The sequence below is a fragment of the Dendrobates tinctorius genome, unplaced genomic scaffold, assembly GCF_039654945.1.
Source record: "Dendrobates tinctorius isolate UK_male_01 unplaced genomic scaffold, ASM3965494v1 ptg000230l, whole genome shotgun sequence".
NCBI classification, from domain to species: domain Eukaryota; kingdom Metazoa; phylum Chordata; class Amphibia; order Anura; family Dendrobatidae; genus Dendrobates; species Dendrobates tinctorius.
This window is the reverse complement of record NW_027361897.1, coordinates 14,342,167-14,358,592: the sequence shown is the minus strand read 5'-3', so window position 1 is coordinate 14,358,592 and position 16,426 is coordinate 14,342,167. Positions and strand designations below refer to the sequence as shown.

General features: G+C 49.1%; 1 protein-coding gene across 1 annotated transcript in view; it reads left to right on the top strand.

The window, feature by feature from the left end:
* The window catches only part of BTAF1 (B-TFIID TATA-box binding protein associated factor 1), a 78,150-nt gene that overhangs the window by 49,909 nt on the left and 11,815 nt on the right, over positions 1 to 16,426 (top strand). The window contains exons 12-22 of the mRNA XM_073555872.1: positions 6,455 to 6,603; positions 6,882 to 7,034; positions 7,197 to 7,318; positions 7,397 to 7,564; positions 8,521 to 8,598; positions 8,916 to 9,045; positions 9,324 to 9,465; positions 9,541 to 9,671; positions 11,064 to 11,189; positions 11,286 to 11,438; positions 11,647 to 11,858. Coding sequence (XP_073411973.1) covers positions 6,455 to 6,603; positions 6,882 to 7,034; positions 7,197 to 7,318; positions 7,397 to 7,564; positions 8,521 to 8,598; positions 8,916 to 9,045; positions 9,324 to 9,465; positions 9,541 to 9,671; positions 11,064 to 11,189; positions 11,286 to 11,438; positions 11,647 to 11,858 — 1,564 coding nt within the window. The remainder of the gene's footprint in view (positions 1 to 6,454; positions 6,604 to 6,881; positions 7,035 to 7,196; positions 7,319 to 7,396; positions 7,565 to 8,520; positions 8,599 to 8,915; positions 9,046 to 9,323; positions 9,466 to 9,540; positions 9,672 to 11,063; positions 11,190 to 11,285; positions 11,439 to 11,646; positions 11,859 to 16,426) is intronic.

The window sequence follows — 16,426 nt, the reverse complement described above, 5'->3', positions numbered from 1 at the left end:
TGATGTCTCTAAACTTTGCCCGGGTAATCCTATGTACCATGTCAAGCGGAGTGAAATATGGGCTCGGAGTTAATATGTATGACATGGAATGTAACAGGAATAAAAACTCCTCGGAAAAAGATCAAGGTCTTTTCACAGGTCAGACATGATCGCCCTCATGTTGTGGCCTTGGTGGAGACGCACCTGACTAGGGATATGGCGCGGTGCGTGCAGAAACCCTGGGTACAATGGTCTGCCCATACATTTCATACCAGCTACTCGAGGGGGGTCTCGCTTTTGGTACATAAAGACGTCCGATGGGAAGCGAGGGAGACTCGGAGGGATCCTGAGGGTCATTTTATTTTTGTCCACGCATTGATAAACACCAGGAAGTATGTGGTCTTATGTATTTATAATCCCCCTCCGGCTCGAATATCCCTCCTGCAGAAGGCAATGAGTTTTGCCCTTAACTACCCAGACGCAGATGTTATTTGTATGGGCGACTTTAATATGGTCATGAACAATCGCCTGGATTAATTGTGGCTGGATGATGAAGCGACAGGGGGGGTCCTCCCCAACGACTACAACCCAGTTGTCATTATTTATGGGGAGTGGTGGGTGGTTGGATTTGTGGAGGGTGCGTCACCCTGAGTTACGGGAATACACTTGTCATTCATCCACTAAGTGCTCTCTATCGCGCATAGATTATATATTTGGGTCTGGCATTGTGGGTGGCTGATATAGAGCATGGAAGTAGGGGAATCTCAGTCCATAGTCCGGTCATCCTTAAACTCAAATATGGGCAAGTAAACAGTGGAATAGCTTGGAAGTTAAATCCTTTCTGGTTAAAACTGATAGGGTCTCCCGACAGAACAATTGATCAGTTGAATTGCTTCATCGCGTCCCACCCGGAACACCAAGATATTAATCTATTCTGGGAACGTGCGATGGCTGCTCTGTGCGCAGTACCTGGGATGAGGTAACAGGAGGGGAGGAGTCAGTGGTCACATGATCAGGGGCCTCTGTGTATACAGGGCGCTGCTGTCTGTACTGGTTGCCATGGTGCTGGATGCGGGTAAGTTTGTGTGGAGTCAGGAAGGGGCGTTACAGGGTGGATGTAGCAGAGCCGCGTGTGTACGAGGTGGATGGAGCGGAGCCGCGTGTGTACGAGGTGGATGGAGCGGAGCCGCGTGTGTGCGGAGTGGAGATGTGTGTGTATTTTGGCATGGGGGGGCCCCATTTGAAAGTGTGCCCTAGGGCCCATAACTTTTGTAGTTACGCCACTGCTCACGCTAGAACAGAGGAGGAGTGCGCCGCTCCGTGGTGGCTGCGACTTTGCATGATGATGTAACGCCAGCGCGCAGAGAGCTGAGGCGTGACTTTCACACCATTGCTGGGTTTTGCAGGTGACTCTGCTGTGCGTGTACAACGAGATGATAGCGCCATCTCACATGCAGAGCCGACACTATCATCCACTGAGGTAAGCTGTGCCTTGCAGCTGACAACCTATTTGAACGGCCACGATCGGTATTGGCACCGATCGCGGCTGTTTAACCCCTTAGATACCACTATCAATTATAACTGTATTAAGTTTGAAAGGAATGTGGCCCGCCAGCTTAAATTTTTTTTTTTTTTTTTTATGTGCAGCCCATTTACTCTGCCGAGTGAGACCCCTGGTTTAGATCCAGATCCCATAGATTCTCTGCGTAATGACTCGTTGCAGTATCCGGTGGGCACCAACAAGGTAGGCGGCCATCTGCTTTTGTTTCGTCAAGCCTTTCTCTTGGTCGTTCACGACTAGTGGGTCAGGGACCTGGTGTCCTCCGGATACAAGATAGCTTTCTTCTCGTCCCCAGACATGGTTTTTCCTGTCTTGCCCTCCCAAAACAGAGGTGCAGGCAGCATCCTTTTACCGTGCCATAGATGCTCCCTGCAACGACTGAATCATCCTGGTTCTACAAAATGAAAAGTTCAAGGGGCAATCAGGTTGGCCCTTCTGCGGTTTCATCATCTTCTGGCAGGTCACTCCATCCAGATTCAATCAGGCAACGCCGTGGCGGCGTACATCAACTGTCAAGGGGGCACCTGCAGCAGAATGGCTATGCTCGAAGTAGGTCACATTCTCCAATGGGCAGAGAGGAACCAATCGGTCATCTCAGCGGTTCACATCCCTGGCGTAGAGAATTGGGCGGGAGATTTTCTCAGCAGTCAGTCTCACCTCGGGAGAGTGGTCCCTTCATCCGGAGGTCTTTCAACAGACTTGCCATCGCTGAAGGACGCCAGATGTCGATCTGATGGCTTCAAAGCTAAATGCCAAAGTTCCAGAGTTCATAGCTCGCTCTCACGACCCAGGAGCCATCGGGCGGATGCACTGGTTCTCCTCTGGCATCAGTTTCATCTCCCTTACATGTTTCCCCCTCTCTATAGCGCTATAGTATAGATATACTTGTGAAGGTCATCAGGAAGATCAGAGCGTAAGTGATTCCAGTGATCCTTGTTCCTCCGGATTGGCCATGCGTTGTACGCTCAACTAGAACTAGTACAACTCGTCGCCGACGTTCTCTGGCAGTTGCCGGATCGCCAAGACCTGCTCTCCGAGGACCCTATTTGACACCAGAGCTCAGGGGCCTGGCCGTTAAATCCTGGGTTTTAACCCAAGCCGGGTTCTCTCAACAGGTGGTTTCCACCATGATTAGTGCTCGAAAGCCCGCGCCGATGCGCATTAATCATTGCACCTGGAAGACCTTTTTTTTTTTTTTTTTTTTTTTTTTTTTTTTTTGTCCTCATGGTCCAGACTGGTCTGGAGTCCGGCCTAGCGCTTAGTTTGCTCAAGTGACAGATTTCAGCTTTATCTGTCCTGTTCCAACGCAGGATAGCTACCAGATTACAGGTGAAGACCTTCATTCAGGGGGTTTCCCACATGGTGCCCCCTATAAAATTCCGTTGGAGTCATGGCACCTTAATTTGGTCCTGGGTGCTCTACAGGAGGTTCCATTCGAACCGCTGCAGGACGTATCGCTGAAATTCTCTCTTGGAAAGTAGCCTTTCTGGTTGCAGTGACGTCGATCAGACGGGTCTTGGCAGCCCTGTTCTGCCGAGCTCCTTTCCTGATTTTCCATCAGGACAAGGTAGTTTTGAAGACGTCTCCGTCTTTTCTGCCTAAGGTTGTCTTCTTCCATCTGAACGAGGACTTTTTTTTCAGGAACACTGCACTGCACTTGCTCACTGAGCCAGTGCGCGTGTCCTGAGTTGAACAAACTATGCTCAGATACCTGTGGAGTGGGGCGGCAGTGGTGGAGATGCGTGCATCAGGTAAACAGGACCTGAAGCACGTGACTCCTGGGGAGAGTCCTGGGGCCGGAGACTAGCTCCGGAGAGCGGCACTTGGGCTAGAGATGCCCAGAGAGTAGTAGGGCAAGCGCGGGTCTAAGCTAGGAGATGGCAAGGTACTGGAGGGGCAATACAGGGACGTGGTCAGTCACAAAGCAGAGTCTGGAAACCTGAGATAGCAGCGTGGTAGAGGCAGGAGCAATGGAACGGAAGGTCAGGGACAGGCAAAGTTCATAAGAGAGGCAAAACAAGTACAGAGGCAGGCAGCAATATCAGAAACTGGAACGGACCAGGTCATACACGAGCAAACACACAGACAGTATCCACAGATAGACAGGGGTCAGGAACTAAGCTGAGGTCAAAAGTATCACTGACAATTGACAGAGCCCAAATGAGGCAATTTAAAGGGAATCTGTCACCCTTTTTTTGGCTTTGCAGCTGCTGGCATAGACATCATGGGCTTATCTACAGCATTCTATAATGCTGTAGATAAGCCTCCAATGTAACCTGAAAGAGAAGAAAAACACGTTATATTATACTTGCCGAGGTGGGCGGTCTAGTCCGATGGGTGTCGCCGTCCTGTCCGGCGCCTCCCTTCATGCGATGACGTCCTCTTCTCCCATCCTGTAATGGCTCCGGCGCACTGCTCTGCCCTGTTGAGGGCAGAGCAGAGTCCTGCAGTGCGCAGGCGTCTGGAGAGGTCTGGCGCCTGCGCACTGCAGAATTCTGCTCTGCCCTCAACAGGGCAGAGCAATGCGCCGGAGCCATTTCAGGACTGGAGAAGATGACGTCATCGCATGAAGAAGGGAGGCGCCGGACCGGACCGCCCACCTCGGTGAGTATAATATAACGTGTTTTTCTTCTCTTTCAGGTTACATCGGGGGCTTATCTTCAGCATTACAGAATGCTGTAGATAAGCCCCCGATGTCTATGCTGGCAGCTAATAGGGTATAAAAAGGGTGACAGATCCCCTTTAAAGCCCTCCCAGAACCATAGAGCCCAAAAGCATTAAACCCTGCACCAGTAAACCAGAATTTACATACAGATCATGACAGTTTTACCCTCGTTTTGCCCAGCACCAGTCCATCGTATTGATAGGGCTCTCCACACACTGGATGTGGTGAGAGCTCTTAGAAGGTATGTCTTGCGGACAGTGTCTTTCAGCAAGTCGGATGGCCCTATTTGTGCTTCCGGAGGGGCACAGAAAGGGTCTAGCCGCTTCTAAGTCTACAATAACCAGGTGGATTCGCTCGACTATTTAGGAGTCCTACAGTGTCAGAGGCAAGCCTATGCCAGCGGGGATTAAGGCACACTCCACTTGGTCAGTGGGCGCTTCTTGGGCCATTCAGCACCAGGCATTGGCAGAACAGGTTTGCAAAGCTGCAACTTCGTCCTGCTTGCACACTTTTGCAAAGCACTACAATATTCATTCCCAGGCTTCTGCAGATTGGTCCCTTGGCAGACGGATTCTGCAATCGGCGGTAACACATCTGTAGCCTACTGGTACATGAGGTTTCAGCTGTTGTGGTGTTTCCCACCCAGGGGCTGCTTTAGGACGTCCCATGGTCTTGTGTTCCCTCAATGAAGTGAGAACCCCTGCACCACTGGGTTCTCCTGCCTGCACCACTGAGGTAATATGCATTCATTGCACTGTTTACTTATGGCACTTTAGCCTCTTACCTTCTTTGTCTACTGTGATGTCTCAGCATGCATCCCGGGGGTAATTATCCCTATACATTGCACTAGCAAGCATTATTGACTTTATTTCCTTACTATTTACATATCCTTGCACTTGGCACCTTTTTTACGCCTTGATATTTTAAAGCTCACACAATGAATACTGTCATGGTATCTTTATTTAAATCACAGGATTTTTTGATATACATGTGGAAATAAACCTCTGCTTTTTGCACAGTATTTCTTGGGCATATTTTATCTCTATATGTAAATATCAATTGGGATGTTTATTTTCTTCAGTCATTTATTTTATGCTATTTACCGTCATGGTGCAGCGGTACTTTTTTTCTTGTTGCAGTGTCCTCATGTTTTATGTACTAATTGATTTTCATATTTAATGAGAATTTTTTTAAATACCATAATAAAAATTTGAGATTTTTTTAAGACTTGGCTTCCATTTGCCCTTTTTCGGATGATTTATTTTTGAAGCTGTCTCCTAGGCATTTTCTCATTAGGAATTTGCATTAAAAAGTGTTTTTATATTCATCTATTTGAGTTGCCTCTCATATTATGAGCCTCTTCCTATACACCATGCTATACTTAAGGCCCCGTCACACACAGCGAGATCACTGATTTTGAGAAGCCACTGTGATCTCGCCAGCGATCTCGCTGTGTGTGACACGCATCAGCGACAGGCCCCCCTGCCAGGTATCGCTGATCGCGCTCGAACGTCCTGGGCCGTTTTTTGATCGTTGGTCTCCCGCTGGCCAACGTGCATCGCTGCATGTGGCAGCGGGAGAGCAGCGATCAGCGACGCAGGGTGCTGGTTTCCAATGTAAACAGCGGGTATCTAAGAGCTGCGTTGCTTGCTTGCTCGCTGGTCATGATCACTGGTGGGTCTGTCTGTCCCAGCGATTCCCATCCACGTGGGATCACTCGGACATTGATACGTGTAACGGGGCCTTTATTCTGCGTCTTTGGATTGGGTGTATGGCGTGGTGCCGGTCTATTCAATGTTTTTCAATTCTATTATCCGACGTGGTTCTATTCTGTAGCACTGGACAGACAGATTGTAGGCACAGTGGGGACATTGATAAAGTCCCCTATCAGTATGTCTTGTCTGGAGCATGGGGGGGGCACAAACTCTAGCCCTCCTCGCAGGAGTTTTCCTTGGTGGGATTTGAACCCAGGACTCCAGTGGTGCAGAGCAGTGCTAAAAAACTGAAGCTTGCGTACAGTGCTTTATGTGCAGCCTCCTGGGCACTGCCTCATGTCGTTATCATGAAGGAAACCTACATGTAACTGGTGGTTTTAATTTGTAACCAAGGACAATTCTGAATCATCTTGGCATTTCTGTAGACTACCTGGAATCTAGTCTCTTTTCATTAAGAGTTGACTATTTTTACATGTATATTTTACATGTAGTCAGACCCTTCACCAGTTACCCCTTAACATTAAAACTCTGAAGGTGTGATGGAGCAGCTGGATGTTGGAATCGTCCCGTACATAGTCCTCCTGGTGGTGCCAGTGCTGGGAAGAATGAGTGACCAGACGGACAGCGTGCGCTTCATGGCCACACAGTGCTTTGCAACACTCATCAGGCTTATGCCTTTGGAGGTAAGTTGAATTGCCTTACAAAACATATGTACAATGTAGCCTTATTCTAGTGATTTGTGGGGGTCTCTGCCCACAGTCCTGCTCTTATTCCAGTCAATGCCAATTTGACAAGATTTGTTTTTCCTGTGTGGACCGTGGAAGGTAAAATCTGAAACAAGTGCGGGATATTATTGTCATATTTATTGTAATGTGTCAAGATATTTCTGTAAGTGCTTAAGCTTCATACACTTCTTGTAAATGATGATTACTCTTTGGATCACCTTGGTTTTTGTTTCTAGGCCGGGATCCCAGATCCTCCCAATATGTCCGAAGAATTAATTAAACTAAAAGCCAGGGAGCGCAACTTCTTGGAACAACTGCTGGACGGAAAGAAATTGGAAAATTATAAAATTCCTGTTCCAATAAAAGCAGAGCTGAGGAAATATCAGCAGGTAATGCATCAAATTTATTTATTTTTTTTTGGCTCAGGGCTGCCACCTCAAAAGTACAGTAATAGCACAGTGTGTTTTATGTGCACTTTGGGGTGAGTTTAATATCTGTTTTATATCTTTAGGATGTTACCTGATTTGATGCATTTCTTGTGTTTCCTTTAGGACGGAGTGAACTGGCTGGCCTTCCTGAATAAATACAAGCTCCATGGGATCCTATGTGATGATATGGGTCTGGGGAAGACCCTGCAGTCTATATGTATTCTTGCAGGGGACCATTGCCTTAGGTAGAAATATATATTTTGTATCTTAAGTATTTATATTTTAAAATGAGCATATTTAAATGATTGCTCTGTACACTACAGATCTCAAGAGTATAACAGGAGTAAGTCCGCAGACTGCTTACCTCTCCCCTCACTGGTCGTATGTCCTCCAACTTTAACTGGGCACTGGGTGGATGAAGTTGGAAAGTTCTGCTCGAAAGAATTTCTCAACCCATTGCATTACACAGGTCCTCCAACCGAGCGAGCCAGGCAAGTCATTGTCATTACAGTACGCTTATAATTCCTGCCTTAGACAAGCTCTCATTACAATCATCGTTCTGTTCGTCGGTCTAAAATTCAAAGATGAATTCCATTTGTCGAGTTGGAGCTCTGTCTGTATCTAAACAGCTCTAAATTTCCTGTGTGTTGAGCAAAAAGACTTGGAGGACCCTGGTCCAGTGGTAATAATGTCAGTGCCTGCCATACCGGAGCTGTGAACCTTTTACCTGTTTGCAGTACCGGATGCCTCTTCTGGTTAGTGGCACAACTTCGTACCGGGCCTATTAATCAGAAGAGGCATCAGCAATTCCGGGCTGGGCTCTGGTACTTCTGACGTCTCTGAAGGACCCGGTTACTACAAATCTTTTTTGTAAATGCCTAGGTCTATGATTATGTAGTAAAGTGTTCTTACAGAATCAGCCAATAGGGGGAGCTCACTGAAGACCAACTTGGATTTAAATCACACTTTTGTTTAATTTCCCAATCACCCTTGTAATGTTTTCGTTGGACTGGGGTGCTTGGCGGCTTCTTTTGCTCGGCGGCAGCTCCGTTCTTCTCTATACTGTGCTGCCTGTAGATCAGACAGACTTCTTTGTAGGGAGGGAGTGGTGGTAATTCCTGATGCAGGGCTGTGTAGTTGGTCAGCCAATCCTCGACTCCTCATTTTCCCTGACCCCACAGCGCTGCCTCACTACTGAGCATGTACACATGTCCTGCACAGATTCATCTCCACTAAAATCTGAGATCCTTAGATCAGGAACAGACATTTATAGGATATTTCAAAACTTTCCCAATTATGAAAGTTTACAGCACATCCTGCATTGAACTACTGTAGCCAAAGTATTATATATTTTAGGATTCAACCCATCTTATACAGACTCCACAATGCTGGTTCTTGGCGTCCACTGCATGAAATGCATTTCAGTAATACTTTTCCCATTTTCCAGGTTGCAGCACCAAGTGAAAAGACACAATCTGATTGTAGCTTCATATGACGTTGTTCGGAATGATATTGACTTCTTCAGGTATGTCTTCTGAATTGACACCTCCCCCGTACTGGTTCAGATCATACGTTACCAGCTGTTACATTGCTATATTTCTGATTATACTTGTTCTCCAGAAGCTGAGGATGAGTCTGGACTCTTGTGAATTGACACTTGTCTATCTACCTTACAACCATATAATGTACTTGGATATTCTCTCCCTATACACATAGCTGGCTCATACTTTTTCTATACAATGATAATCATCTCGTATCGTCTCCATATCTGTGCTTAATTTCTGTAAAAGTTGCAGTAACACCACAACACTTCTTCCTTTAATCTGATCATTTATTTTCCAGGAACATGAAGTTTAATTACTGTATTCTAGATGAGGGTCACGTCATTAAGAACGGGAAGACCAAATTGTCAAAAGCTGTTAAGCAAATAACAGCAAATTATAGAATTATCCTGTCGGGAACGCCAATTCAGGTAAGTGCGGGTGCACATGTAGTGTTCACTAGGTGTACGGCATGTACATCAGGCGCTTTCCCACCACATAACCTGCATATATCCATAGAACTCCCCCGTATCCAGCGTATGCAGTGTGCTTTCGTCATTCGCGGCAGATGTTGGCCCGTTTTATGCTCGTACTAGGTCATATATTACAGCCTTGTATTTGAGGGGAGATACTGCCGGCATCCAACCATACTCTCCTGCTGCCGTTGACTGCTGATAGCCAATGTTAACCCGTGTCTTTTTTCCTCTAGAACAATGTGTTGGAGCTCTGGTCGTTGTTTGACTTCCTCATGCCTGGCTTTTTAGGCACAGAGCGCCAGTTTGCGGCAAGATATGGAAAACCTATTTTAGCAAGTAGAGACGCCAGAAGCTCGTCTCGTGAGCAGGAAGCAGGTAATGAATGTACACGCTTAGTTCTGTACAAACGTCAGCTATTTCTGTCCACTTATCACGGCTTTGTATTTACAGGTGTTCTTGCAATGGAAGCGTTACATCGGCAAGTTCTGCCATTCCTGCTCCGCCGAATGAAGGAGGATGTATTGCAGGATCTTCCTCCTAAGATTATTCAGGATTACTATTGCTCCTTGAGTCCTTTGCAGGTAATAAACTTTCACAAACCCTTGTGTCTTTGGAGGAAAAAAAAAACAATGCCTAAGTCTTTATCTATTATTTAATGGAGACTATTTAAAGGTAATTCTTTTTCTCCCTTAACAAAAAGACGAAAGAAACACTACAGCTGTTTTGGGTTTTTTTTCTCTCCAAGTTCTCTGCTAGTGATCATTTATTGGGAACCTTCATTGTTTTATCTTTTAAGCAGATACAAATATGGGTAAGAAGTTGCATGGTGTATTACCATACAGATATCGGTAACAAGCCATGCAACAATAACCTGACAATTTTTTTTTTTTAATGTGCTTGAAGTAAACTATGAAGGTTCCTGTCAAATCACAGCAAACCTTGAGAAGTTGAGACCATGAATTAAACATTTTTTAAAGGGAACCTGTCACCCCCCCCCCCAGGGCGTTTTTAAGTTAGAGCCACCTTCAGCAGCACTAAGGCTGCATTCTGTGAAGGTGGCTCTTCTGTTTCTGACCCCTAGTATCGCTGAAATATCAACTTTTATAAATAGCTCCTCATACCTGTAATGTGTCCCATAGGTATGGTGTGTCCCCCTGTATCAGCCGCCTCCCCACCTTCAATCATGCCTCTGTCCTGTGTCTGGGTGCCGCCTACCATCCGTCAATCATGCCCCTGTGCGCCGCCGCCTCCTCTTGTTTTGTATTCCGGCGCCTGCGCTGTGACAAGAGTTCGACATCAGACTGTTGCGCCTGCGTGTTGCGAGGGCCCCAGCATACATGATAACACACTGCAGGACTGGATCTGGGGCCTCAGCAACACGCAGGCGCAATAGCCTGATGTCAGTTCTCAGGCAGCACGCACTGCGCATGCCTGAGAACTCTTGTCACAGCGGAGGCCCCGGTATTAAAAACAGGAGGAGGCAGCGATGCACAGGGACATCATGATGGACAGATAGTAGGCGGCGCCCAGACACAAGACAAGGGGCATGATGGACGGATGGTAGGCGGCACCCAGACACAAGACAAAGGGGGCATGATGGACGGCTGGTAGGCGGCTGATACAGGGGGACACACCATACCTATTACACAGGAAGTGATGCCACCATTTCACCAGCAGCTGATCCTGCTGCAGCCTGTGATTGACTGCAGCAGTCCGGTGACTTGAAAAGCCAATCACAGGCTGCAGCATCCTGCTGCTGGTCGAATGATGACGTCTCCTCTTCCTCTGTTGTATTTGCTGGATCCAGGTGGGAGGGCCGATGGCTAGTTTTTTCAGCTAAAAGACCCTGTTGATCCTTTTTCTTTTAATCCCATTTACCTATACCAACAGTTGTTTATTTCCTGATATGGGAGACGTCTCTATACATCCCTTGTGTTCCCTGTACCTCTGTTTACTGGTTTATTCATTCTCAGGTTCAGTTGTATGAAGATTTTGCAAAGTCTCGTGCAAAGACTGATGTCGACGAAACAGTCTCTGCATCTTCATTAACAGATGAGGGTGAGAAGCCAAAGCTCAAAGCCACAGGACACGTGTTTCAGGTGATTACATGCGTGTATTGAAGACGGTGGAGGATGGTTTGTAGACTGCCTTCCTATGTACTCCAGTATTGCAATCGTATGATCTTGTCTCTTTAGGCGCTGCAGTACTTGCGAAAACTATGCAACCATCCTGCGTTGGTTTTAACTCCTCAACATCCCGAGCACAAGAAGGTCACTGATCAACTAGCGACTCAAAACTCGACTCTACGGGATATTCAGCATGCCCCCAAACTATCGGCATTAAAACAAGTACGTGTGAGAAAAGGGGGGGGACACGTTTTCCACAAGTATAAAATGAGAAAATTGATCTATATATGGTTATACAGTAGCCTATGTTGTCTGTGGACACGAATTTAGTTTTGCACAGCACTGTATATACGCAGTCAGGAGTGGGGGAAAAAAAACTGACTTATTGTTTAACATGAATATTAATGTGGTAATTTTCACTTTCTTACAGTTGCTGTTAGACTGTGGTTTGGGTAATGCCAGCACACCTGAGTGTGGCACTGAAGCCGTGGTAGCCCAGCACAGAGTATTGATCTTCTGTCAGCTAAAGAGCATGTTGGATATAGTGGAACACGACCTCCTGAAGCCTCATTTGCCCTCCGTTACATATTTACGGCTGGACGGTAGTATACCTGCCGGGCAGAGACATTCCATTGTGTCCAGGTGAGTTATAGGCCCAACTTGTGCATACTCGGTTGTTAGTCTTTTGGGTAACTTAAACCTTCATATCTTCCTGAATTCTTAATCATTAAGTACTTTGCTTACTCTGTCGCCTAATTGGGGGACACAGAACCGTGGGTGTTATGCTGCTGTCCACTAGGAGGCGACACTATGCATAATCTGAAAAAGATTAACTTTGGCTCCTCCTCTGCAGTATACACCCCTGGACGGCGTCAGCCTTCTCCAGTTTTTGCTTAGTGTCGCAAGGAGGCACACCTTTTTTTTTTCTTCCGTTTTTTTCCTTTTTTCGTCCGGAAATAGATGAAGAAAAGTGGGTCTCCAGCGAGACTCCCGGCATGGCTCCCTCCTCGGTCCCCTATCAGGGGTACCCGGTTGAGGTCGAGGTGGCTATTCCCCATGTCGCTCCCTCCCCAGTCCCTCGGGTCCTGGTTCGAGGTCGAGACCCCCCTCCTTCCCCAACCCCTTTAAGGGGTCTGGGTTGAGGTTGAGGCGAGGATGAAGACCCCCTGACGGTGACAGACGCACCCTCCCTAATCCCCCGCAGGGGGCATTAGGTTGAGACGCCTCAGGTAGGGTCGGAGATCAGGCAGCATTCCGCAGCTTCCAGGGACCCCAGGCCGGCTGAGGGATCCTGTTGGGGCCGGGGGAGGGTGCGGACTGGATGGCACAGCAGAGACAGGGCTTTTCTGCATCCCTGTCTCTGCAACAGCAGCGGCTCCATAGCGCTTCAGGGGCCCCCCATATAGAAACCGCTACCCCCACCGCTATCCAGTCGACCATTCTGTGGGGGTCCGGTACAAATCCGCCCCCCCCCCCCCCCCGGACTACCGTGCCGCTTTGGAGCCCTCCTGGGCATCAGGCCTCTAATTTAGACCGCGGCTTCGGCCTAGCCGAAGCCGCCGCCTTTTCCCCGCCCCCCGGGAGACCAAAATGACACGCTGGAGTGTCATAGAAGGGGCGGATTGAGGCAGAAAGGGCGCGTTTTTACACAGCCCAGCGCGCCCTTTTGAGCTCTCCGCCCCCTCCTCCCTCTCCTCAGAGTCCCGGTGGCCATTTTTTCTGGATGAGATCCAGGAGAGGAGCATCACAGCGGTCTCTGGGGGGCACAGAACTGGGATCTGTCGGCGCTGGACCTAGGGGCACACACCGGTGGGGTAAGCTCACAGCTGGGTTCTCATATTCAGCTGTGAATCTATACTTCCTATAAGGCTCTCTGTGGGTTCCCTCTGCGTAGCCACCCCTGTACGATCCCTTATAGCCAGCCTCTGTGCACTATGTCGGGCTCAAGGAGGAGAACCAGGCAGGAATGTTTCTATGCATTCTGCACAGCCTGCAAAGCCACGCTCCCTAGTGGCAGCACGTATCCGCACTGCCGGGACTGCATCCAGAACTCTGGGTCAGAACCCCAGGGAGTCCCTACTGACACTTCAGTGTCACAGGCCACGCCGGAATGGGCAACTCAGATGTCTCAGTCTATGTCACAGTCCATAGACAACCTAACTGCCACATTGCTGCAAGCTCTGCAGAGTCGATCCCCGGCTATGGACGGTACACAGCAAACGGACAGCTTGTCTCAGGAACATGCTGCTTCCGACTCTCACAGACGTAAGCGGACCCACAGGTCTCGATCATCTGAGTCGCACTATAGCACAAGGTCGTCCCCCTCCAGGGAGAGACAGCGTCATTCCAGGTCTCCTGGGCAGTCCCCTGCCACAGTCAGACAGTGCAATTTACCACAGGGATCCCCCACCACAGAAGACCCCCGCCCCAGGTCGCCCTCCAGGGATCTCCTTAGCGAGGCACAGGATTCAGAGGGCATCTGTGACTCCGACTCAGATAACGAAATGGTCAGGTCCGTGGTACCTTCTCCCCCTAGCAATACAGCGCTAGTTGAGGACATAATTTCTGCCATTCATCGGGTGCTAAAAATTCCAGAGTCTGCCCCGGAAGTCCCAGAACATAGGATTTGCTTCGAAAGTGTTCAGAAACCACCTAAGGTCTTCCCTAATCACGATGAGTTTGAGAAAATACTTACCAAACAGTTTGCGCAGCCTGAGAAAAAATTCGCTAATCGCAAATATTTGGAAGCGAAGTACCCCTTCCCACAGAGACACCAAACAATGGACAGATCCACCTGAAGTGGACCCTCCGGTTTCTAGGCTAGCAGCGCAGACTTTACTCTCTCTGCCGGATAGCTCAACCCTCAGGGACGCAGCAGACCGGCAAGTAGAACGCATGGCTCGTTCTATTTTCGAAGCGGCAGGCGCCTCTCTGGGCCCTGCGTTTGCTTCAGTTTGGGCAGCCAAGGCCATCCTGGCTTGGGCCAAAAACTACAGGAGGGTCTTCAGGCTTCAAATCCTGAGCTCTCGGACCAAGCGGTCCAGATAGCAGTGGTAGCAGACTACATGATTCATACAGCCCTGGATTCCGCCAGAGGTGTAGCGGGAATAGCATCAAACGCCATCACGATCCAACGCATCCTCTGGCTGCGAGAATGGAAAGCGGATGCGGCCTCAAAGAAGTCCCTCACGCGACTTCCGTATTTTACTGGGAGACTTTTCGGCGAAAAGTTGGACACCATGATTGCCAATGCCACTGGGGGTAAGAGTACCTCTCTCCCTCAACTAAAACCGAAACGCACGTTTAAACGAAGAAACCAGACGCGATTCCGATCCTTTCGGAATTCCTCGGGCTGGTCCGTTTCGCGCCCAGTGCAAAACCGTAACCGTTCTCCACGCAGGGACAACCCACGGACGCAACAGCGACCGGACAGGGCTTGGCAGTCGAAAGCAGGCCAAGCGAAACCCAAGGGAGGAAAACCTCAGAACTTCGCTTCATCATGACTCGCGACCTCCGGAAGACACCCCACCAGTAGGCGGCCGACTTTTACTCTTTCAGCAAGTCTGGCTACCTATTACAGAAGACAGGTGGGTCAGGGAAATAGTGTCTTCCGGATACAAGATAGAGTTCACTTCCGTTCCACCGAACCGGTTCTTCCTTTCTATTCCTCCAACACCACCAGAAAAAGCTCGTGCTTTCCACCAAGCGGTTTCCTCTCTCCTTCAATCAGGAGTTGTGGTGCCGGTTCCCGCGAACGAGAGATTCCGAGTATTCTACTCAAATTTGTTCGTAGTCCCCAAGAAAGGAGGCGGCGTCCGACCCATTCTGGACCTAAAACAGCTCAACAATTACGTACGGGTCCGTCATTTCCGCATGGAGTCCCTCCGGTCCATCATTGCATCCATGGACCAGGGAAAATACCTCGCCTCCATAGACATACAGGATGCGTACCTCCACATACCAATTGCTCCCGCCCACCAAAGGTTTCTCAGGTTCGCGGTCAACCAAAATCACTACCAGTTTGTCGCCCTTCCGTTCGGACTTGCCATGGCTCCAAGAACGTTCACCAAAGTCATGGCGGCCACCATGGACGTCCTGCACTCAAGAGGCATTCTAGTCGTCCCGTACCTGGACGACCTCCTCATCAAGTCTCCCACTTTCAAGGACTGCGAGGTCAGTGTCTCAATCACACTAGACACTGAGTCGCCTGGGATGGCTAGTCAACCTACAGAAATCGTCGACTGTCCCAACTCGGACTCTAACATTCCTGGGAATGGTATTCGACACCGCCAGGGGCCTGGTACTCCTTCCCAAGGACAAGACACTGGCCATCCGTCTGGGAGTTCGCACACTCCTTCGCAGTCCTCCTCAATCTCTCCGGTTTGCCATGAGAGTCCTAGGCCGGATGGCAGCAGCAATAGAGGCAGTGCCATTTGCCCAGTTTCACCTCAGGGTCCTTCAACTAGCCATACTCCGGTCTTGGGACAGGAACCCCTTCTCCCACGACAGGGAGTTCAGGTTGACGTCATCAACCAGGAGGTCCCTGCATTGGTGGCTAAAACCAACCTCGCTTACACGAGGGAAGCCATTCCTCTCAGGACAATGGAAGATCCTGACTACCGATGCAAGCCTGACAGGCTGGGGGGCGGTGCACCTACATCACAGGGCAAGTGGTCACCGAGGGAAGTGACATTGCCCATCAATGTTCTGGAAATCAGGGCCATCCTCTTGGCACTGAGAGCCTTTCATCACTTGCTTGCAGCCTCGCACATACGGATACAGTCGGACAATGCCACGGCTGTGGCATACGTGAACCAGCAAGGCGGGACCCGCAGCGCCAAGGCGATGAGAGAAGTGGCTCATATCCTCCGCTGGGCGGAAGACACGAGGTCGGTACTTTCTGCGGTACACATTCCGGGTGTAGAAAACTGGGAAGCCGACTTCCTCAGCAGGCAAGGAATGGATTCGGGGGAGTGGTCTCTCCATCCCGAGATTTTTTACCAGATCTGTCAACACTGGGGAACCCCGGAGGTGGACCTAATGGCATCCCATCTCAATACCAAGGTACCCAATTTCATGGCCAGGACACACGACCCGCGGTCGCTCGGAGCGGATGCCTTGGTCCAGGACTGGTCCCAGTTCCGACTCCTGTACATTTTTCCACCCCTCCCCCCTAATCGCCAGGGTCGTGAGGAAGATCAAGCAAGAGG